Consider the following 23,259-nt stretch of genomic DNA (forward strand, 5'->3'; position numbering starts at 1 on the left):
AGGAGATTAAGAGAAGCAGCAGCTAGCCTGGGACTACATGCAAACAGGGAAGGAGCAAAGCCATGCAGCAGCCTGATTAAGACCCAGAAGTCACATCATTATACACCGACACAAGACAGCATGATGGAGGGAGACTGCGTTGTTTCCAAGAGCTTCACTTGGTGAGTCAAGACAACAGGCAGCGTAGTGAAAAATGGACCATATGCCAAGTAGGCCGGGTCCAATGAAAACCCCTGAGCAGGCGTTTGGCACCGCAGGAACAGTGAGGGGAGGAGGAGGGGGTGGGGGGGCGCTTTCAGGGAAGCAGGGGGTAGAAAGTGCACAGCATGATGGGAGACATCTGTTACACAACCACGTTGTAGGGGTTCCCATGGAGACGAAACTGACCCAACAATTTTTCATCCAGCGCTCACTCACCACGCGCTCGCAGCATGGTAGCGGACGGGCGAGGGCTCAGCAGCTTTGCTGCGGCTCCCCGCTTCTGCTTTTAGACTTTCTGCCCTCCACATCTGTAGGATAAAGGCAATGTTTATGACACATCTGTAAAAAAAAAACCAAACCACTTTCATCAACTTCATCAATGCATATAGTGTCCATTCAGATAAATATATTTAAGAGTAAAATAGCACCTACAAAAGCAGAAATAAATAAAAACTCTAAATGCAAATAAGTTTGGCACGATGAGCGATGTTTATCTTTTGATTATATAAATTACTAACTTTGTACAAAATGTGGCCGAGTCTAGAGCACTAACATGACCCTTTCTAGAGTGTGGTGCATTAAGAGCAATAAAAGGAAAAAGGATAAAAATCAAAAATGAAATGATGCATGCTTCATTGACAAAATAATCAAAAACTCGTTAACCTTCATTTTCCACCTTGCATTTAACAGCTGCCATACTCAGTCGAAATCTAAAAGGTAAATTTCACCAAGGTAATGCTACGATCCGGTCCCTTCGCCGTCAACTTTCACTTGTCCCTTTAATGACACCCAGAGATCATTTTGAGAAAGAAGATGCATCATTTTGTCACCAGCCCCAGAGATTAGTTGGAGCCCACAAACGCCACAACCCACCACCAATCCAGTAAAGCCTCCAGTTCAGATATATGTACACATGAAATTGAAAAAAGAAAGAAAAAAAAAACATTAAATGCACAAAAACAGTGCACACGTCAACAAAAAAATTAAATTTAAAATCCATTTTGATTCCCACTATCAAAATTGCTGTTTTAACTCAGGCTGACAGAACAAAGCCATGCAGTTTAGTGAACAACGCAAACCGTGGAAAACACTCTGGTAGTAAATCACACCACAAAGTGGGAGGCGAGTCCATCATGACAAAGCTGCTTCAGTGTCACAGGGACAGTTACTTGGGACAGCAAAAGGTTCTGCTGGCTTTAACGGATCTTTGAGAAACGAACAGGCCTTGTGTGATGGCCATGTAAAAATAAAAATAAAGAGCAAAACCATTTTTAACCACTTTGATGAGCAAACACGATAACGGCTTTTTGGACGGAGGAGAGTTCAAAGTCCCACCCAAGTAAGAAAAAAAAAAAGAAAAGGTAAAGCATTCAGCACCATGACAAACAGAAAATGACCTTAATGCACCAAATAATAATAATAATAAAAAAAATTGTGCTCTGACATGCAGGAAAGGAAGATTAGTTCATCCAATGATTTCGTTCTCCAGCTCTAGAAGAAGTTCTGATCGTCTGGTGAGAAACCTTCGGGTGACTCACACACAGCCGTACTCGTACCACAGAGACTGGCTCTCCTCTGGGCTCAGAGTCTGCTCTGACTCAGCAACGCTACTTGGACCAATACCATCATCGTACGCCGTCAGGCGGGCTGAGCTGGACCTCATCGGGCCATTGGACTGACTGTGGGGGCTCTGGTTCGGCCCGGGGCGAGGCTGGGCCGGGGGCCCGCTGATGTTGCTGACTAGGGTGGGGTTCAGAGACAGGAAGGGGAGATTTTCTGCTGACTCGCTAAAGATGGAGTCCATGAACACCGACTCTGCGGTGAAGGAGGGGCCGAGGAAAGACTCGAGGCTGTCGAGGTCGGGGTCCTCTGAGCTGTGGCAGGGTAGGCTGACTGATTTGGGCATGGGGGAGGCGATGTTGGGGTGGTACTCACTGGGTGTCGGCTGCGAGCGTACTCCAGCCTTTGGGGAGGGGGCGTGAGGAGAGGCGTCAACAGACACGGGCTGCCGGTGGTCTTTGGACAGTAGGTCATGGATGCTGGTGCGCCTTGTGGTACCTTCGGCTGTCGAGATGACGCTGCTGGCCCGGGGCAGCGTGGAGGAGGAGGCGGCGGAGTCCAGGCGCTCGGAGACGGACGTGGCTTTCCCCTGGGAGGACAGGGTGGGGCGGAGAGGGGCGGAGCCTCTGACACGCGTGCTCTCGGCTTTCCGCAGGCTCGGCCGGCCGGGCTGTCCCGAGGACTTCAGAGCCCGGTCGGCACTGGTCGGCGCCGCTCTCCCACTGCTGGAGCGTAAAATGCCCCGCGCCTTGGTGGAGGCGCGATCTTTCAGAGCGTGCTCAGAAAACGCGGAGAGGCGAGGGGAATCCACCGTGAGGTTCTCCTGACTGCCAGACTACAGAAAAATAAAAAAAATAAAAAATCAAGACCAGGGCGTTCAAAACCTCTGAAAGTCCTCTGTTTTGAAGTGCTTTGAAACGATTATTCATGATTAGTTGCATTAATTGTGGCTATTCATGATTAACCGATTATTAAAATAATCGTCAGCTAATTTAGTAAACTGATAAATTGTTAAATTTGATGGGGGAAAAAACATATTCAGAGGATTAAATCAAAACTGAACAAATAAAATGTACACATTTAGCATTTATGATAAAAAACACCTTAGACTGTAAATGTGCTTAGCCAAATCTCCTCAAATTACGAGCATTCATCTTTTAAATACTCTTCAGAATAAGAGTCGTGCTCTTTTCTCAGAACTATGACGACCCAACAATAAAATCGATGCAAACTGTCAACACCTGAGTTAGTAACTTGAACTTTATAAAGTTTATCGTCTTCAGAATAAAAGCCCTAATATTTTATAGGCGAGATTATTGCAAAAGTGGATTCCACATTAATGATGAAGCTAAGAGCATCATTCTGTTGACCTTTGAAAATAACGCTCAGACACATGTTGCTTTTTCATACGTTGGTTAATACAAATATAGTTTCCCAATAGGCTTTAAAGCCCAAAGCTGATTTATGTAGGTCCAAAACTAGTGACGTAAACAGCATTATTTTGGATCATAAACCTAAAAACAAACAAGGTTCTATGGCTTCAGCTTCTGAATTCATTCTGCAGCATTCTCCTATAACGTGATGCAATTGGGGAAAAAAAGTGCAACATAATCACATTCCGAACCCTCACCTCTGCAGGATCAATACCCTCATCTAGGAACTGCTGCAGGGACAGAACCTCGCTGGAGGATCCCGTCTTCCTGGTCTGTGCCTGAGCGGAGACGGCGGCGGTGCCGGACGGCTCCAGGGACCTGCGCAGCTGCAGGGGGCTCTGGTGGGAGGAGCGCAAGGAGGCGGGCTGCTGGACGGGGCTGCTGCCGCTGCTGGACCACACCTCCTGGTCCAGGCTCAAGCTGAACTCCCCGCTGCTCTCACTCTGAGGCCTGCTAAGACTGCCATTCAGCGCGCCTGTGGGAGGGAAACGAGTTGAGAAAGAAGGCAGAAATTATGCCTCGATCCCAATGAGGTTTTCTGAAGCAAACAGCTTCAATATCAACACATTTTTCGTTTAAAAAGCATCAGGAAAGGTCAGCATCGTCCGATCACATTTCATATTGTTTGAAGTAAAGCAAAGACTAGGGATGCACATAACTGTGCGTCCTAGTAATTAATTGCCAGTCAGTCAATAAGATCAATCAACTGTAGATTAACTCATCATTAACTTGCATCCCTACTGAAGACGTTAGTGGAGAGGACTACAGCTAAAGGGAAGATGGAAGAGCGTACCTTTGCCCTCCAGAGGAGAGGTGAGGTGAGAGTTATTGTTACTATTGCTACTTGTCCTGTTGCTATGAAGGCTGGAGGGTCTGGAGGCTGGGTAGAGGACGAGAGGGGAGGTGAACACACATTCACAGTTAGGATTTACAGCGGCTTACACGTATCCACCAACGTGCACTGACACAGGGGGTAACGCGTGGGAGCACGTCAACAGTCCGACAGAGCGTCACCTGCTGGGGCGGCAGATGGCTCGTGCCAGGCTGAGGGACAGGAAGGGCGGCTCAGTGCCAGACTACAGCACCAATATGTCCATCCAAGAAGACAAAGAGACCACTGACGGAGAGGGAAGGAACACCTAAATGGAAAGACCGCTCCAGTGGAGGCGAAAGGGGGATGTTATCGATGCCAGTGAGAGCTTGTTAGTCAAAACGAGAAGCGGATGAAAAAGAATGAAAAGGAACACGAGAACATTTTTATCTTGTGCTCTCCTGTTCCCATGGCGGTTAGTTTGAAAAGGAAAGCCGGCGCAGGTGAAACCGTCTCAGACTGTAGCTACGCTTCCATTACCAACGTGCGCAAAAACGTTGTCGATATTCCGCCAATGTCGAAAAAACACAATTTCGCAATTGCAGCATTCCCGTTTAAGAAAACACAAGTGAGATCAGACATGAGTACGTTTGTTCACACGTTAAGTCTTGTTTTTTAATGACTACCATCCTACCACTCCCTGTTGTCTTTTCAGCCAGAAGTAACATCTGGTTGTTCAATTTTGGTGAATACACCAATGTTAATACAGTCAAAAAGTCGCCTGGTTAGGGTAGGGCTAGGGTAAAAACCTTTTTATCAAAAAACTTAAGGTTTTTTCGACATTGGTCTGTTTCCATTAAGCAAACTTATTTTCGTAATTTCCATCTGCGCAATTATATGGTCAATGGAAACGCAGCTTGTGCTTCATGATACAAGTGACACCAAATTAGAGGCAAATTCAACACTTAAAATCAACACAGGTGTTATTTGTAGAAAACCTTCACTGTAGCCCAAAGTGATGATCTCTGCACAGTAAACGGGACTTACTACAGATGCTACAGGGAACTCTGCACATAGCCTTCAGCTCAACAGGACGACACAAAGCAAGAGCACTGCTAGACCCCTGCCGGCCTAATAAGACACACGCACACACATACATAATGCAACACATCTACACGGTGGAATCTGAAATGTTTAATGGACATCAAACTTGTTAATATATAATAATGCTGGGGGAAAAAAACAGAGGCAGCCAAAAGTATTGCTCCATAAATCAATAGATGCCTCAGACATGAACCTGATGCATTAGAACTAATGAGTGGAGGATGAGTAAGACCGGATGTCCATTTCCTTAATGCCATTATAAGAATGCAGTGGGAAGTGGGTTTCAAAAGACTGCATTTTATTTTGTAAATGCATTATGGGAACTCTTCTTAAAGTAATCGGCAGAGCAATAGTATAATGCAAAACAAATTTAATAACATGGCAAAGTTAGGTTCAAAGTAGATATTTTGTCAACACAAAAAGAAAAAAAATTTTTTTTGAGTAAAATACACTGAAAAACGAAACGGGACCACTACTAATAACCACGTTTTAGCTAGTTTAAGTGCAAGTGATGTGTAACAACATATTTGAGCAGCACAGGCTTGAGAAATCTCTGCCTGGCTGCTGGACAACATCCAAAAGCCTGAATTACACAGTTTTACTTTACCCTGACCAGGATCTCTCAACTAAAATTAAATCAGAAGATCATGCTTAATAAAAGCAACATCAGGGAGTTTAGCAGAGGACATGGCGTTCTTTTTTTCTGGATCTGCTCAGTTTTCTGACAGCTACTAGCCACACTTGTCTTACTGACCCATTTGATTGGCCATTATCCAGTTTTCATGTCGATCTTACCTTGACTCTTCGGGTCATCTAAGGAACCAGCAACATCCTCACATGAGGCATTGTCTGTGGAGACAAAGTTAAACATTTCCACATTCAGTGAGGGTTTAAAAAAAGAAGACAGAGGAAGTACAAAGGGCTGTAGGAACCCATTTGAAATGAATTAACTTGCTGTGTCATGTCAAGACAGTGAGATGTAAAGCAGATCACAGGAAAACGAAAAACAACAGAGTTGCTCTATTTTTTGGGAGCTTGGAAGCTTCCCTTACTAAACATGCTGCACTTATTCTTGCCTACATTCTAGTAAATAAATATGAACTGCTGTTTTAGTAAGCTAGCCTCACTGACGGCTAATACAAGATACTAAGGGTTGCTTGAAATGGTAGCACTCAAAGATTGTTTTTCTTTAAAATAGTGAATTCATTCTTTACAACTAGCCTTTTACATAAAGCAGCGTGATGCCATTTGTGTTCCCAATATAAATAACTAATGATCGCTCGCCACAGAAAATCTACAAAAATAATCTGAAAGCTGGTTTTATAGCTTTTACATTGTAGTTCTTAAAGAGAAACTGAAATGTGTCAAATCCATATAGCTTAAAATCTACAAATTGGATATCAGAAACGATATTCTTAATGTTGCATCAATAACAATAATTAAAAAAACAAAACAAAAAAACTTTTTACTTTAATTTGGTTTCTCACCTTTGACCTGAAGCTGGAGCTTAGCCCGCCTCGCAGACGGCAGTGTTAGTGCAGCGCAGTCGATGGCGTTAGTGGACAGGGCCAGCTCCTTCATGCGCTGTCCGCTGCGCCTGCTGCTGCCCGTCATGCCGCCGTCTCCTGCTTCAGGTCCGTCAAGATTCTCCGTGCTGCCCGCCCACTGTGACCCGGAAACACCGGCCACCGCCATCGTCTGCAGCAAGTCGTTCATAGCTGAGTGGACGGACGAAAAGAGGATGTTACAGAAAATAACTTGCAGTAATTGAATGTTTTATATATATATATATATATATATATATATATATATATATATATATATATATATATATGTTTAGAAAATATATAAATTCATAAAATATGTAAAATATCTAAATATAAATATATGTTTTAGAAAATCAGTTTGTGTTTATATCTATTTAAAAAGTCCCTGATTTCCCCCAAATCTAGTTCAAAATGACTAAAGGCATTTATATCCATATAAAAAAATATTGTTTTGTTGTAAGTGACAACACAGCAATCATGACTGTTTGTAAAAGAATTTAAAAAACACGTCAAATTATAAATGGGAATTGAAATATGCCACCAATTGTCTGTGCTAAAATGCAAATAGTCGTCTTTTAGTTTGTTTAGAATATTTAACCACAACATTTTCCCCTAGAGATTAGAGCTGCCTCCTTAAATATTGGTTTTGAACATTTTTCCCCCAAAATGGATTTTAATGTAGCTTAATCTTTTCAGAGCAACACTCAGATTTATAAATCCAGCCAAGAACTGCCATTTACTGAGACATATTTCTTACACTTGGAAGCAGGTTTATTCATATCAAACATCATTATGATCTTACAGCACAAAAACAATACTTCATGAGGCACATGCAGGCGTGTGCAGCCATTTTACAATCAACCAAAGTGCATAAAGAGGGGCAGCAGCACAAATCAATCATTTTAACTGTTTATCTTGTAGACGTCACACGTTGTCTTTGTGCACTTTGCTTTATTGAACCAAGTTATGAGATGGCAGAAAGGCATGAGGACATGCAGAGCCGTTCGGAGCTGCAAGCAGCACTCGGCAGATCCGAGTCAGGCGAGTCCATGTCAGCAGAATAAGATCTGAAATGCAGCACGCTGACAGAATGAGAGAGTGAGACAGAGAGAGAGAGAGAACAAAAGGCTCCATTTCAAGTCCTGCATGGTGAGTGCGAGTGTTGATCGAGCAGTCGGTGATTCATGCCGTAAAGATTGGAGGAAAACACAGCACAGGCTCATGAAAGCAAACCCACAGTCTTCCCCCACTATCTCACCTGAACAGGCAATCCCTCCACACAAACACACACACGCAAACACCCACAGCCTTTCATTCAGGATGCGCAAAATGAAAATACAGAGCACAAAAAAAGCTGCCCAACAGCTGAAGGCTTGACCAAACTGAAGGCTTTTGTCTCAAAATGCAGAATGTGTCAAAATAAACATCTGCATAAGGAGAAAACCCAGAATGTCTGAGGTTGTTTTTTTTTTTTGTTTTTTTTCCTATTTAAGAAGCTAAGACATTTATTTGCAAATGGTGAGAACAAAGTGAAACAAAGGGCTTAAAAGACTTTACAGGAGAAAGTGGAGGCATTCAGCAGAGAAAGTGATGAGAACTTGGGTTACAAGGAAAGAGTTGGGGACAACAGATCACTGATGTAATCAGGTGTAGTAAGGGGGACCACCAGGCCTGTATAATGACGGTTTAGCTTACCAAGTCTTATGCAGACATCTAAAACATACAATAGAACCAGATAAACTATGGCATACATTTATAATATTTAACAGAAGTGCCATAGTGTCACTGCCCCACTCTCATCACCTTGACATCAGTGACCCCGCCCTCTGCTTCTCCTAAAGTGATAACAAGAGGAACTGGAAAGGCTAAGGTGGCGGCTAAACGGAGGTCTTACACATCGAGCGTCGGTAGATGGCCTTGTCTTTGTCTTTGTCCTTGGATCTGTTCCTTATGAAAGGCAACCTCTTTATAGCTGTCCAAGCACAGCCAGAGGCAGGCAGACAGTCAGACAGGGAAGGGACAGCGACAGAACAAACCCAGAGAGGTGGAGGAGAGGAAAATAAAGAAAATAGGAGGGCAAAACAGATGGATGTCGTTAACGTCGGCACAACCGGAGCCAGGGGAAGACATGAACAGAGAACTTAGCCTCAACTAGGCAATGTCATCTAAAGCTGGACCAACCAGAACCAAAATCAGATTGTCCACTACGTTGATACACATCACTGGGCTGGACGTCACATGACAAGGTGTGCGACACATGAGAGCCATTGCTGTGCTACGCAAAGAGTCTGAAAAAGGGACAATATCTGCTATTAACTGTTAACACTACTGCAACTATAAGTCCAATGGCATCACATTTTGAGGATCATGAAAAAGTTTTAATTTAAAGTAGGAAATGGGTCAGCTATGCTAGCTTGATTGACCAAACTAACGCGCATGTGCTCCGCAGTTCGGTGTATTTTGGTTCAGTTAACACTAAGATAAGGTGACCCACACACCGAGTCCGACAGACCATCTGTAGAGCAGATGATTAAAAAGCTAATTAACTACTGCTGGTGTTCAGACAATCACTTATCAATGATCGCAAAATAAACATGAAGCCTGAAAAGCTGTAATAGACTGAATGTTCTGTTCTTTGTTTGGGAAATGTTTGCGAGTGGCTTTTGGTTGTTTTTTGGCTTTATTTTACCTTTCAATAAACAAAATCTGAACCAATTGTCCAGATTTTGGACAATACCACCACGCTTTAGTTCATAAAGCGTGGTGGTATTCATAATCAGTCATCAAATAAGATGAAATATTTCAGAAAGCATAGAAGCTAGAGTTTGCTAAATTATAACAAACTACTGTTCCTACCGTGGCAATTATCTAAAATGTAATTATCCGATATAAAAGAGAAAACGGACAGAAATCGAAATGTTTATATATTTACATCTATGGTGAATTCATATTGTACATATTAAAACTTCTGCAATTTTCTCAACGTTAATTTAAGCCATATTAGAAATTGGATAATAAATAAAGGCCTACAACCATTTTTGTGACACATTTGTGCTCATCTTGCATTGGAACACTGAGGTTTTGTGGATATGACTATGAATAGTAATGGCGCCTGTAGATGTGCGTCATTAGCATTAGCGGCTAATAAGTGCTGTCCAATCCAGTGATGTATATTGATGATCCAGTATCAGGTGTTTCAGTCTAAGCAAAAATGCTGTCCCATACTAAAGTATGGGGCAATGTAAAGTATATATATATATGTATATAAAAAATATCTAAAACTGGAAAAATTTTGTTCGGAAAATAAACATTAACAGACCACATCAAGTACTTTTTCTTTGTATTATAAATTGACTTATTAAATGTCAATTTAACATTTCCAGTTTGTAAATAAGACACATCCAAAATATCAATTTACTGAAATTCCACTTTGTTTTTGAAAAATCTCACAGTAGTTTAGAGGGCAGGCGTGTATAAATCTTACAAACAATGAATCAAAAATATAAACATGGTATTCAAATACACATTCACACACACACGTCGCAGCATTCTCACATTGACGATCCAAACCTCTAAACACCACTACATTACAAACTCCCTGCCAGACATTACCATTTTTCAACATGACTGTCGACACAGAACCACTTCTAGACGAGACGAAGGAGATGATGAGTATTAAAGGGTGCAATGAGGAGAGCTTCCAGAATTACTAGAGTGTTCCCAAAAATCCCAGACAAAGAGGAAAACGGCTTGGACATTTTCCAAAACGACCAGGGCTCCTAGTAAGCTGTGCTCTTAATCGGACCGGCTTAAAGACATTCTGTACATGCAGGTAAAACTCGATAGATTACCATGCATTCACTTTCAACCTAATTTGTTTCAGCAATTCAAATCAAAAAGTTAAACTCATTTGTTGCATATGAAGTGGAATAATTCAAGTGTTTGTTTCTGTTAGATATTGACAGTTAGTGAAAAGCAGTAGAAACTTTTTCCTCTTTAGCTCAGATTAGGGTGTTTCTGGTATTCTCTGTGGTTCAGAAGAAGCTAAGCACAAAAAATGAGACCGCTGTAATCTTAAATATCATATTGTGCTTAGTCACACAACATATTCAAGATTGTAGATATCATTGTTGATACCCTATTTTCTTAACAGCAGGTTTTCCTTCCACTCAATTTCCAATTGAATACAAAACTTTGCAGCTGATCAACTGTCAAGTAATTGGTCTTCTCTTTGATTGTGTTGGCCACATCATTCCATATCAAAAAACCTGTTTTTGCGATATTAAAACTTACTATTGTGAAACAGAATTTGGGGGTTTCTTTATTCATCAAAATCAGCTGAAATTAAAACTATTCAATTCACATAAGGAGCTTCGTTTTTGAACTGAATCACTGAAATTCATATTTACATGCAACTTTACTCTCGACTAAAAGTAAAACAGAAATCTTCAAGGTCATAAATCTACTCCTGTGTCAAAAAAAAACAACAACAAAAAAAACACCAACCCTTTTCTAAGCTGCAGTAACCTCTTGGAGACACTAAGTGAGAGGAACCACTTCTTGCACCCTTTAATAGTTTTAATGCTATGATAGAGCGTGATCCTCTCCCTCTTTACAGGTGAACTGCACGTATCAGAAGGTTAACATACTAGCAGCTTAACTCTTACTTGCATTTTTAGAAATGTTGAAAGAAGTAGACCAAGGTTGTATTATGGTGTAACTGGCTTCCAGCGTTTGAAGCACATGAGGTGCACTCAATTCAGCTTAAAATGGTGACAACCTGAACAACTCTACCAAAATAAACAGTCGAGCAACAAAGACACGGTTGAATGAAATTAAGGAAAGCCAGATCTCGATCTGGCTTTCCTTAATCACAATAGTTGTAATTATTTTAGTAGAGTAACTACTCTGACTTTACACTATTGTGAGTTTGAGTATAAAGTCCAATTTCCTTCAAATTATTGGGCTTTTTTGTTTGCCCAATGTTTACTTAGTCACAGTAGTAAAAACAGATAAACCAACACCTGTTGTAGTTAGTTGAACATTAGTAATTAGATGCCTCAGAATAAAATGTTGGCACTATTAAATTGATGCGGAATATCACTGAAAGATAAATTATGTACAATTTAGCTTTAATCCAAACATTTATAAAGTAGTTTACTAAAGATTTAAGACTATGCTTGAATATTTTTTTTTCCTCCTGCATGATAATTGTTACAGGTTTTATACCAAACTTTGGACACAGTGCCTTTTACTTAAATACTTTTTCCTTTATAGAGACTTCAATCTTTTTTTTTTTTCCTGTGGGGAAAAGATCCAGACACACTTGTCTAAAAACCTTTAAGCCAAAGAAAAAAAAAACAAGTCTTCCTCCTAATCCTTATTAATACTATTGCTATTTTCAGCATACTACCTGTAGCTTACAGCTTGTTTGAGAATAAACAATATGAATTCCGCTAAAGGAGAAAGACATTTGCTGCCAAGTGTGCAGCCAGCTGCAAAATCATCGTCCTATGAGGTGGATTACTAACTGATTAAGTATTAGACACTGTTGTAAAATAGATTTCATGACATCTCCCTTTATTTAATTTTGGTTACCATCAAAATAAGATTGAACAAATCCAGTGCACCTCATGTTGCTCCAAACATGAACGGCATCTGATTTCTTTAGGTCAAAAGTGTCGAGTCAGAGTCAACCTTGTCCTGCTGCACAGCTCAGCTGTAACTTCTATGAGTGACACAGACAATGGACTCACAAAGACATGCCCCGAGAGACATGACAGTCGGGTCATTAGCCCCGCCCACCCTCCCTATCCACGGCATACCATTGGACGAACCCTGACTTTGGGCATGGGAATGCTGCCCTCTCCTTCCTTCGCAGAGAAATAAAGAAGCAAAGGAGTGGTTAGGGAATAAAAGACTCAGCCATACTGTACAAACCCACTTGGAACCCGTGTGTTCCTGTCCTGCCCATTATTGATCAAGAAAGTGTGCGTTTCTTTTTGCACTCACTTATGCTCCTCTTTTGTGTGAGCGTGTCATCCAGCGAGTTGGACCCAGAGCCGATGGAGGAGCTGTCCTGGCCGTCTGGAACAAAAGTGAAAACACTTTCCCCCAGCTCCGAACGAGAGGGGGTCAGCGTGAGAGAGCGCATCCGCTCCCGGCTCTTCGGCTTCATCAACTTCTTCATCTTCAGAGTGATCCAGTTGCCACGCCTTTGACGAGAGGTCACAGAGGTGAAATGAAGACAGCAACAGGAGACCATAAGCATGTGGTAGATCATAAGTTATGACGCAACATAACATTTTCTTTACAGAATAAATATTTTTTGTTATACGTCAGATCTCATGTGACCATATGACATTGCTTTTTTTTTTTTTTTTTTTTTACCTGCGTGGAGGCGAAGGATCAAAGAATTTGTACTGGTCCATTATTTTCTCCTCAAGTTTTTCCTTCTGTCTCCTCAACTCGTTTAGCTTGTCTCTAAAGATCGCACAAAGAACAAAAAAGCAAAACAAAAAAAAACAGTGAACTTACAAACCAAACATCTTACAAGATTACAGTATTACTACCTTAAAAATGTCACATTTTTTCATCTTACAAACCACCAGCTAATGCACTGCATTGGGATTTTATGCAATACATCCACACAAAGTAGTACATATTTACATGGGGAAAATGATAAACGATTCATAGATTTCAGCATTTAAGCATATTCACTCTCTGGATCAATACCCTTTTAGAATTATACTCCTTTGCAGCTTCAAGTCTTTTTAGGCAGAATCACATCCAGGTTGGTGCATTTAGAGACTGAATTTTTGTCCAACATTCTTTGAAAAATTGCTTAAACCTTGTTAGATTAGATGGTTTGGAAGTACTCAACAGACCTGGGAAACAATTCCAGAAGCAGTATTTTTGTTATAGTGAGATACAGACAGTTAAAGCTGTAGAGTAACTGTTCTGTTAGTTTTCCTTTTTACATTTAAGCCAAAAAGTTAAATTTTGGTCTCATTTAACTCTTTTACAAGGACTCAACAGTAGACTATTCCACCTGGAAGATTTCTCCTCGCCATTCTAGCCACCATTTACAAAATAAGTGATTTCTGAAGGCAAATAGCTGTTGTATTAGTGGTATGAGATGCAAAATGTGAAAAATCCAAGGGGCACGGATGCTTTTGTAAGGCACCGTAATCCAACATTCACTCCAAAGAAAAAGACAAATGTATCTCTTGTTTTACATGTATTGTCTTTGCTCTACATGGAACAGGTCCTTGCTCTCCATCGTCTGCTCCAGAAGTGTGCGGTTCTGCAGCATCAGGGTCTGGATCTGGTCCAACAGGTGACGGTTCTCCTCCTCCAAGTTGCCTTTCAGCTGGCTCAACAGCTAATTCACACGAAAAGGGAAGACCGGCTTAAAACGGTAAAGAGATTTATCCAAAAGCGTTCAATAAAAATACACTTGAAGGTCTCGTTACCTCACACTGGTTGGTGAGTTTAGTGGAGGTGATGTCCAGCTGCTGGTATTGCTCCTTGAGTTTGGAGAACTCGGCTTCTAGCTTGGTCTGCTCCAGCTTTGCACTGTTCAGCTGGCTCTTTATGTTCTTATGGTCCACCTGCAGACTCTCGTTGTCCTTCATCAGTTGGTGATAGGCGGTGTTCAGCCTGGAAAGACAGCACAACAGACTCTTTGGTGGAAATGTGCATTTCAGTCACCCTGAAAACATCCCACTCGCTTTCTACTTCTAAATGTCAAACTTTTCCAGACTAAACAGTCCAGATTTCTCCAAATACTTCATACATTTTGAACCGTTATATTTCACAATTATGAATCGACAGTAAAAAAGTTGAATTCTGATTTGGTTGTGGGGGTTGATTTACAAGTACAGATTTAAATACATGAACATACTACATATAAATTTAACATTTTTTTGTTGTTTTTTTTTTGCCCCATTTCCAGCAGTTGGACCAGAAAAAGTCAACCTGAGCAGCAGCCAGGAAGCAGAAACTCCAAGACCTCTGAACCATGAACGAAACAGTCGACCTTTAAATTTTAGACCACCTGCATTTGTCTCTGGGTTCTTAGTAAAATTAGAAAACAAATTCATCAGTTAGATGGACCAAAAATCTGATGTGGAAAACAAAAAAACACCATTTACATGCAAATGGTCGAAAAAGATTAATTTTGTAGCAGTTTTTAATTTAACTGGGAAAAAAAAGACTTAAAACTGAAACATTTTCCATAAGCCAGTATTTTATAGCATAAAAAGCCTGACCTGTCGTTTTCCTCTTTGAGCAGTTTGCACTGGTCAGCTGTGGCTTGGTGGCTCTGATTCTCCTGAGTCATCTTGTCCTGCTGCTCCTTCAGGTTTTTCTCCAACTCCTCCAGCTCTCCCTTTCTCTGCAGGAGCTGCTTGTACCTGGACAGAAGGAAAACAAAATACAACTTAAAGACAACAATATTTTTTTTGTTTTAAAGTTCCTCAGAAAAATGACAGAATTGATTGAATATTGCTGTAGTTCGAGAGAAGCTCACTTGTCCTCCAAGTCTCTGTGCTGTTGCTCCAGGCTCTTATGGGAGGTCTTCAGGCCGCCGTGTTTCCCAATCAGAGCTTCGTACTCGGCCGCCTGCCGCTCGTGGAGCGCCGCCAGCTTCTCGTGATCCCGGAGCAGCAGCTCGTAGGCCGCCCTCAGCTCCTCCTTCTCTCTCAGCGCTCCCTCCCGCTCTCCCTCCACGCTGCTCTGCTGGCTCTGCAGCTGGGCGTTCTGGGCCATGAGGGCCGCACTTTGAGAGCTCAGGGTGGAGTTCTCCACCTACAGGACAGAGGTGGAGGAGCAGCACCATCACTTATAACATATGATTTGTGGTATATTTCAAGTGAAGATGAAATATTCAAAGCCCAGATCTCTGCGAATCAAACATTAAAACCCAAGGAAGAATTTATTTGAGTTTTTGCCTGTAGGGGGCACTGCGTCCGTGTGGGATAACCTCCAGCTTGGGAGAGGAAATAAAAAAGCGGAAGCAAGTTTCTTTATCAGTTTATGAGTTCCCTTTATGGCCACAGTGGTTTACCAGCCCAGTCATCACAGACAATATTTACACTCTGACAGACAGACTGGGTTCAGGTAAAACAGCAAAGGCAGCACAATGACACAGTATTCGCCAACATGCAGCGTGCCGTTACAGACGCACAACTCGCAGCAACCTACTTGAACATTTTCCAGATGCAGTAAGCAGCTGCCACACATAAGAAGAGTTTGAAAAGCTGCCAAACAGTGAGAGCAAACGTAAATCCATAGCAGGGAGCAAAGCTGACTGGCTGCACAAACACAGAAGGCGGGACGAGATATCTGTGTTATTTTTGATGTACGCTCCTGAACAGGCGCCACAGCACTACCATAATGTAACCAGTATGATACAAGGTCACATTAATGATAACCAAGTTATTCTGAAACCGGTGAAATGTTCGCAGAGACATTTTAAAATAAAGTCCCACTCACAACATTAACTGATTTGCATTTTGCTACAAAGTATTTCATCTGTGTAGCACACTAGATTGTGTTCAACTGGATTTTCCTTCATGAAACTTAACATGATCTTCAGTGGAAGGCAAAATAAGAAACGTTGACAATTTAGACCACTGTTAACGATAAAGACAGAACTTTTGTTGCTAGTGTTCCTCTTTAATTCCTGACATGAATATAAAACAACATTCGGGATGTTATTTTTGCTATAAATATCTATGCAATGGTCTGAAACAGCAGTGTGTGGGTCTGAATCATCCACACATACACCACTGACACAGAAATCACCAAGCTCCTGCCACTGTCAGGATTCTGCTGCAGGAATCTGGCAGCTTTGACACCCAAACATGTTGCCACCAGGAGGTTTTGTTTTCATATCAAACCAAATTCATCACAGAAAGAGATCCATTAAAATTGAATCATTATATACATGCCTGCCCTCAGAGGACGAAGGTTGTTGACAGTGAAAAGGCTGCAAAACTATTGGAGGACTTTGAACTTCATTAGTTCAAATCATTGTAAAGCACAAGTAGAAATAAAACATAAAAGTGTTTATTAAGCTGCTCTTGTAAGGGAAAAGAACCAGTATAGGACTTGAATGCAAAAACTGGTAAATACTTAAAAAAAAAAATTCTGTTCCTCAAAATACATAAGGAATATAGGCTAAACTATTTAATGTTGGGTTATTTCTGGTTTGTATGATGGGTTTACCTGCAGTTTGGCATTCTGCGTCTGCAGAGTGGTGTTGTTCTCCTGTAAGGAGGCGGTCTGCCTCTGCACCGCTACAATCTGTGCCTGCAGGTTGGAGCTCTGAGTTTCCAGTTGTTTGAGTTGGCTTCTCAGAGCCACCTTCTCAGCCTGCAGTGTAGCATTCTGAGGGGAAAAGCATTATTATAATGAATAATACAGAAATTTGGAACCGAAATGGAGGGCAAAAAAAAAAAAAAAACACACACCTGAGAAATCTAAGATTCATTTAAACTTACATTTCTCTCCACTTCAATTAGTCTGTCTTTGACTTTCAGCAGCTCCCTGGTGGCTTCATGGCTCTCCTTTTCCCATTTATTGACGGTCTGGGAGTTTTCCCCTCCTTTCGGGGGAGAGCTGTGCACCATCCTTTCCTCCTCCTCTCTCTGGCGAAGCGCCTCATAGTTCTTCTTTACCTGAGGTGAATCGAGTAAACCGTCAAGCTAAATAGCTAAATAGTCTAATAGCTGCTGCAGGAGAACATTTTAAGATGTTTTGAACTTTAAATTTCACGGTTTTGTTCTTGTAGCACGCTTATTTTCCAGTTTAGCTTAAAGTCTGCAAAGAAGAACTATTGTTTATATTTATTATAAAAGCATGGATTTCAATTTTGCTTACCGTTTTTAGCTCCTGCCGAAGTTGCTGGTTGAGGTTGGAGGATTCCTGTAATCGCGCCTCTAAAGCAGCGATTTTCTCCTCTTTGATCTCCAAAGATGATTTCAGAGTTGACTCCAGTTTGGTTTCAAGCAGCTTAAACCTGGGAATAAATAAAGGTTTATGTAGTTATGTGTTAAATGCATAAATGTATTACGACAATGTGGAGGGAAAAAAAAAAGGTAAATTATCATCTCACTAAGGAAGGGATGACTCTGGCTTGGAAAATAGAGAGAAAAACAGCCCTTCCAGTAAAATGGGTCATTATTCTGAATGTTGTAAAGGAGTTTAAATTTAAACTAGCCTTCAAAGATTTTATAAAGGCTGTGTCACAGATCAGCAATCATTGTGTACCTGTCATCGGAGCTCTCATCGTGCAGGAGTCTCTCTTTGTTCAGTCCAATTTTCTCCAATTCATGAGTAAGTTTCTCAAGGTCATTATTCATCTGCTGCGTCCGCAGTTTCTCACTCACAAGCTCCTACACACACGCACGCATGTGCGCGCACACACACACACACACACACACACAAAATAGTACATGTTAAGCATCTTCTAATAAAACCCCACATTTACTTAACATTTATATAAAAACAACATTAAATGACTAACGTAGAGTAGATCAGTAAAGCTGATTGTTTTAATTTAATCTGCTGAATCTTAACACATACATTAAAAAAACAAAAACAAACTCTGCTTACCTCTCTTAGTGTCATCAGTGTCTTCTTATCTATACTGCCCTGTTTGACCAGCTCTTTGTTCTCTTTCTCCAGGTCCTTGACTCTCGTACACGAGTCCCTGAAGAAGATCATCTCCTTGCCCATGGTGCGGTTCTCCTTCTCCAGGGCGGCGATCCGCTGGTTGCCGTCATCCAGCTTGGAGTCGCGGATCTCGGCCTGCTGCCTCAGTCGCTTGTTCTCCTTCTCCAGAAGCTTCTTATCTTTCTCCAGCTGGGAGCTTTCCAGTTCCAGAGTTTTGTTCTGTGAGTGAGACGGGACGCAGTAAAGTAAAGATGGATGCTAACTGCGGAACATTAGCGCAGCGACCGTGACTACGGCCTACCTCCTGCTCCAGCTGCTCCAGCCGTTTACTCGAGATCTTCAGTTCCTCCAGGTTACGCTGAAGGGTTTGGTTCTCCGTTTCCACCTCTTGCAATTCTGCCTCCAGCTGCTGGATCTTCTTGCTGCTGTTCTCCAAAGCCTTCTGAAGCCGCTGGTTCTCCGTGTCCAGACCCTGGTAGCTCACCTGGGAAACAAAAGTGTAGAAAAACTTGAACAATGCAGTCATTTTTTAACTGTTGTGTTGAAGAAAGTAATTGTGAATATTTAGACTTAAAAAAAGGCTATTTGCTGAAAAAACAGCATATTCAGAGCAGTGATTAAGCCAAAACTGTACTAAAATACACACAGGTTGCATTTAAAACAATATAAAAACAGAAATTTTGTAAATGTGCTCTACCCAAAACTCAATGCCATAGTTTTAGCTTCACCAGATTCAAATTCTGTAAATAAAAAAATTATATATATGTTTAATCACCTTTTGCTATCCAGATATTTAGTTATTCAAAAAATAATCAACAGGTCAGCCCTTCAGTATGTTGGTGTTGAGTTGAGCAGAAAGTGCTGAGCTTTTCACATTTAGATGTTACAGAAGTTTTTGTTTTAGATGGAGATGCAGTGTTTGTTACAAAACAGGTGTTAAGCATTTTAGGCAATAAATTATTTAGCTATTTAAAAAGAAATGTAATTGTTTATTTGCATTTTTCTATATTTCTAATATATTAAAAAGGCTTAAAAGAAAAATCTGCACAATGTGTCAATTTTTTAAGATCCGATTAATCGTCAAAAAGATTAATAAATTGACAACTAAAGTAATCGTTAGTTGAAACACTGATTTATTATGAGGAATATGATCCAACGAGTTTGCTTATTTTACAAACCAAGAAAACCAGCTGACATCACAGTCCAGGAGCAGCTCCTTGATGTGTGTTCATACCTCTAATCTTTCTGTTTTCTTAGACGAGGCTTTAAGCAGTTCCAAGCTGCGCTTCAGCTGGGTCCTCTCGCTCTCCAGCTCCCTGTTCTCGGCTTCCAGCTGAGCGGCCTTTGCCCCCGCTGACCGGAGCGTCTCGGTTGAGCGCCGGAGCTCCAGGTTCTCCTGTTCGAGCTGGCCGTTTTCCTTCTCCAGCGCCTCTAACTGGAAAGCCATATTTTTTAGAGCGTCCAGTTTCTTCTTTAGACGGCGGCCCTCCACCTCCAACTCAGAGTTCTCCTTCTCCAAAGAAGAAACCTGCAAGGAAGAGGTGTGAGAAGTTGGGAGATGCAAGTCTGAAACAAATGCATTATTTCTAATCTGGCGGGATGTCTTGACATAAAAAATCAAGACATTTTTTATGTCTTGATTCCCAAATTAAATGTAACAAATTCACATGTTTATGTCCTATTTTAAAGCTGTAGAGGCAAAGATTCCCTGTGAAATTTCTGCATACATTTCTGTTTAGATCAGACTTTAAAACATAAATGCTGCAAAAACCAAAACGAATAGAAAAAAAGATCTGCAAGTGACATCAGATACAGCTATGAAATAAACGCTCCATACTTTTTTCTTTTTCTATACCTGAACAATTATCAAGTCAAATTCTATTTTTTTTGTCTAGACTCCACAAGAACCCTGACTTTGAGAATCTACATTCATTGCATTGAGATTGTTAAACAAATCAAATCATTAGTAAAGTACAAAAATATTCCACAACCCAAGTGAAAATGTATGGATTAAAAAAAGTATTTAAAACGTAAGCAAACCAAGGTAATATAGCAATATGTGAGGAGATGGACCAGACCTTCTCGCAGGTAATTCCAAGAGTGGCAACTTTCTTCTGCAGGCTTTCATTTTCCCTTTCCAGCTTCTGCAGCCGAATCTCCAACTCTTCTGCTCTCTCACCTTTTTCCTTCATCAATTCAAGCTCCTTTCCTGCATTAAAAAAAATCACTTTTCAAAACACTCAAAACTCTTGTTAAAATGAAGAAAACAGAACTAAATACTATTCTCAGAAAAACATTCAAACCCAAAAATGTTCATCCAGCTGGTTACTCACGTAGCTGCTTCCTTTCAAATTCGAGCTTATTCAGTTTGCCCGTCGTCTCGCAGATCGACTCGTGAAGAACTCTGTTCTCCTTCTCCACGTCTTTCACGCGGGCCTCAGCTCCAACCTGGCAGCGTTGACGCAGCGAGGAAATGGTTTGGCTCAGGTGCTTGTTCTCCTGCTCTAGACCCTTCGTCTGCAGAGAACGAAATGAAGCTTTGATTTAATTGTGATTTATATTCTTAGTGGGATAGGAACAGTACAAGGCACCGATTTCCCAGCAGAATCAACACTACAAACACAAAAAACTAGGATAACTCTGCCGTTTGCCTGACCGACTGGAATAGCACAGCATTAGTTACATCTCATTATGTTTGCAACAAAGCCAATGGAGGCAGATAATCTGCGAGTGCGGCGTTCTGTTTGCTTTCCCCCCTGAAGCTCATCAAAGCTGGATTTAACGAATCAGAAGGTTAAACTAATCAAAGGTGTCAGATTTGGGTCTGACAACTGCAAAGACCTGGCCACACACAGTGAGCGACTCCATCTAAGCTGCAGACTGCAAGAAATCGGGATTCAACGAAGCATTCAGCGAGTTGATCCAAATGCAGATGTCTGAAAACTGTTTGCAGGAACAATCAGTGAAATGTATTTATTCTGCATGTTTTTGTGGGACATCTTGGAACAGTTAGCGAAAATTTTATAGGAAAAAAAAAAAAGTTTATATCAAATCTATTTGATGTTTTTTTTTTCTAATGTGTTAAATGTCAGTAGTCAAACATTAACTTTCTAAATTAAAGTGAATCCTACATGAGATTAGAGCTAAAAAGCCTTGAAGTCACTCTTTAATCAGCTAGATGTGTCACAGTTTTAACGGATAACAATCAGACTGTTCCGAACAATTACAAAATGGCTTCTGAACAGCACTGAGTGCGTGTTTGCATGCCCACCTGTCTCTCGGAGTTTTCCCTGAGTGTCTCCAGAGTCTTCTCCAACAAAGCCTTTTCCTTCATCAGGTCCGTACTCAGTGACTCGGCACTACGGAGCGACTCCCTATCCACCATTAGTTCATTCTCCAGTCGCTCCAACTGCAATAAATAAGAGCCTTTTATCTGTATTGTATATATACACTAATACAAAAGTAATTTAAAATAATTTTAATCTGTTGAAACAAATCCTGAATTTTTGGTACTTCAAAAGTATTTTTTTATTTGGCACTTAACTTTAAGCACAGAAAAAGTATCCACATGTCATTTTTAACCATAAAATGATTGCGATACAAATAGAAGAACTGTTTAAAATAATACCCCATTCTGTATGAATTAAATTCATAGTGAAACAACAATGAAATGAAATATGCTTATTTGTGAGCTACACGAATCCCAATAGCTGCTTCAAATTTAAACGCATCTTGGATTAAGTTTTTAAAGTCGCTTAGAAATTCCACAGGGTGGATTTTCCCTTTGAGGGAGATGAACTTAGTGGTATGTTTTTTTGTTCGGAGGGCACACAGAGAATCTTATGTTTCTGAAAATAGCTGCGAAACGTCTTTTAGCACAGGGTGTTCCAGAGTTAAAGGCAGTTAAACCATGTGGATTTACAGCTTTGCTTTCATCCTCCTATCCGCCCCTCTTTATCCTTGCCCAGTTTTACTTTCTCTGTGTCACTGTGATCTAAAGGTCTACAGTCAAGAGGAGGCATGTACATTATGCAGGGAGTGCTGGTGTAGCATGTTGGTTTTGCTGCTGAAGAAGAGAGAATTAAAGATGTTCTAGAAATAAAAACATCACAAATCCCGAAATGAGTCTGTTCTAAGAATCAAAGAAATTAAGGCTTACTTTCTGGTTAAGTTTCTGGTTTTCTTGATTGGCTTTGGTCAGTTTAGCTGTGTCGTCCTGACTGGCTGTCCCTTTGAGTTCCTCCACCTTCTTCAGCAGAGCTTGATTTTCTTTCTCCAGCTTTAACAGGCGACTGGAGGTCAGCTCATTCACCTCCTCGCCCAAAGACTTCTGCGGGGCTAAAATAAAGACAGAACTTCAATGTCTTTGCAAAATACAAGATGCATCATGTCTTTTGCCTTATTACTACTAAATATCAATAACTCAGATTAAATCTTGAGAGACTGTAATTCCACTAAAGCAAGCTTTGACAAACATCCACCTTCACAGAGTCTTTATCCAGATCCTGGGCTTGCTAAACCTATTAACAGCTCTTATTATCCAATTCCACAGCTTATCTTTCAGGAGTCACTGAATATTAATTACAGCACAGATCTTAACCAAGTGGAAAGAAAACCCTGTGGAGGCTGGCACATACAGACAGAGCCTGGAGGGACGATGCCAGGATTAAGGGCCAAAGACCAAGGCCTGGTCCGTCGCCCGTCTGCAGCTTCCAGTAGAGTGAACTCTTCAGTGTCTGTTAGCAGCTTAACTTTTTAAGTGAATGACTTATTCTTTATTTTCCCATTCTTTATATGCTCTCTGTTACTAAAGTTAAAACGATTAATTGTGATTAATCAATTATTGAATTAATCATCAAGTGATTTAATAATTGATTGATCATTAACTAGCATAGAGACTCCAAAAAAAGTAAGTTATCGA

General features: G+C 40.9%; 1 protein-coding gene across 1 annotated transcript; it reads right to left on the minus strand.

The window, feature by feature from the left end:
* Positions 1-599: 599 nt before the first annotated feature.
* Positions 600-22,693, minus strand: LOC106959358 (girdin-like; the record flags this gene model as incomplete). Its single annotated transcript, XM_015051880.1, has 25 exons — positions 600-2,596; positions 3,392-3,669; positions 3,988-4,074; positions 5,053-5,136; positions 5,905-5,958; positions 6,597-6,827; positions 8,551-8,628; positions 12,482-12,529; positions 12,669-12,871; positions 13,047-13,139; positions 13,895-14,040; positions 14,132-14,318; positions 14,930-15,073; positions 15,190-15,467; positions 16,890-17,051; positions 17,165-17,341; positions 17,544-17,682; positions 17,934-18,058; positions 18,279-18,557; positions 18,640-18,822; positions 19,573-19,866; positions 20,417-20,547; positions 20,672-20,855; positions 21,610-21,747; positions 22,498-22,693. Coding segments are annotated over 25 exons (4,780 nt in total), but the record flags the coding sequence as incomplete, so codon positions are not given.
* Between the last annotated feature and the right edge of the window lie 566 nt (positions 22,694-23,259).

The sequence above is a fragment of the Poecilia latipinna genome, unplaced genomic scaffold (assembly GCF_001443285.1).
Source record: "Poecilia latipinna isolate Pla-1442-1.1 unplaced genomic scaffold, P_latipinna-1.0 Scaffold1073, whole genome shotgun sequence".
In the NCBI taxonomy this organism is placed as follows: domain Eukaryota; kingdom Metazoa; phylum Chordata; class Actinopteri; order Cyprinodontiformes; family Poeciliidae; genus Poecilia; species Poecilia latipinna.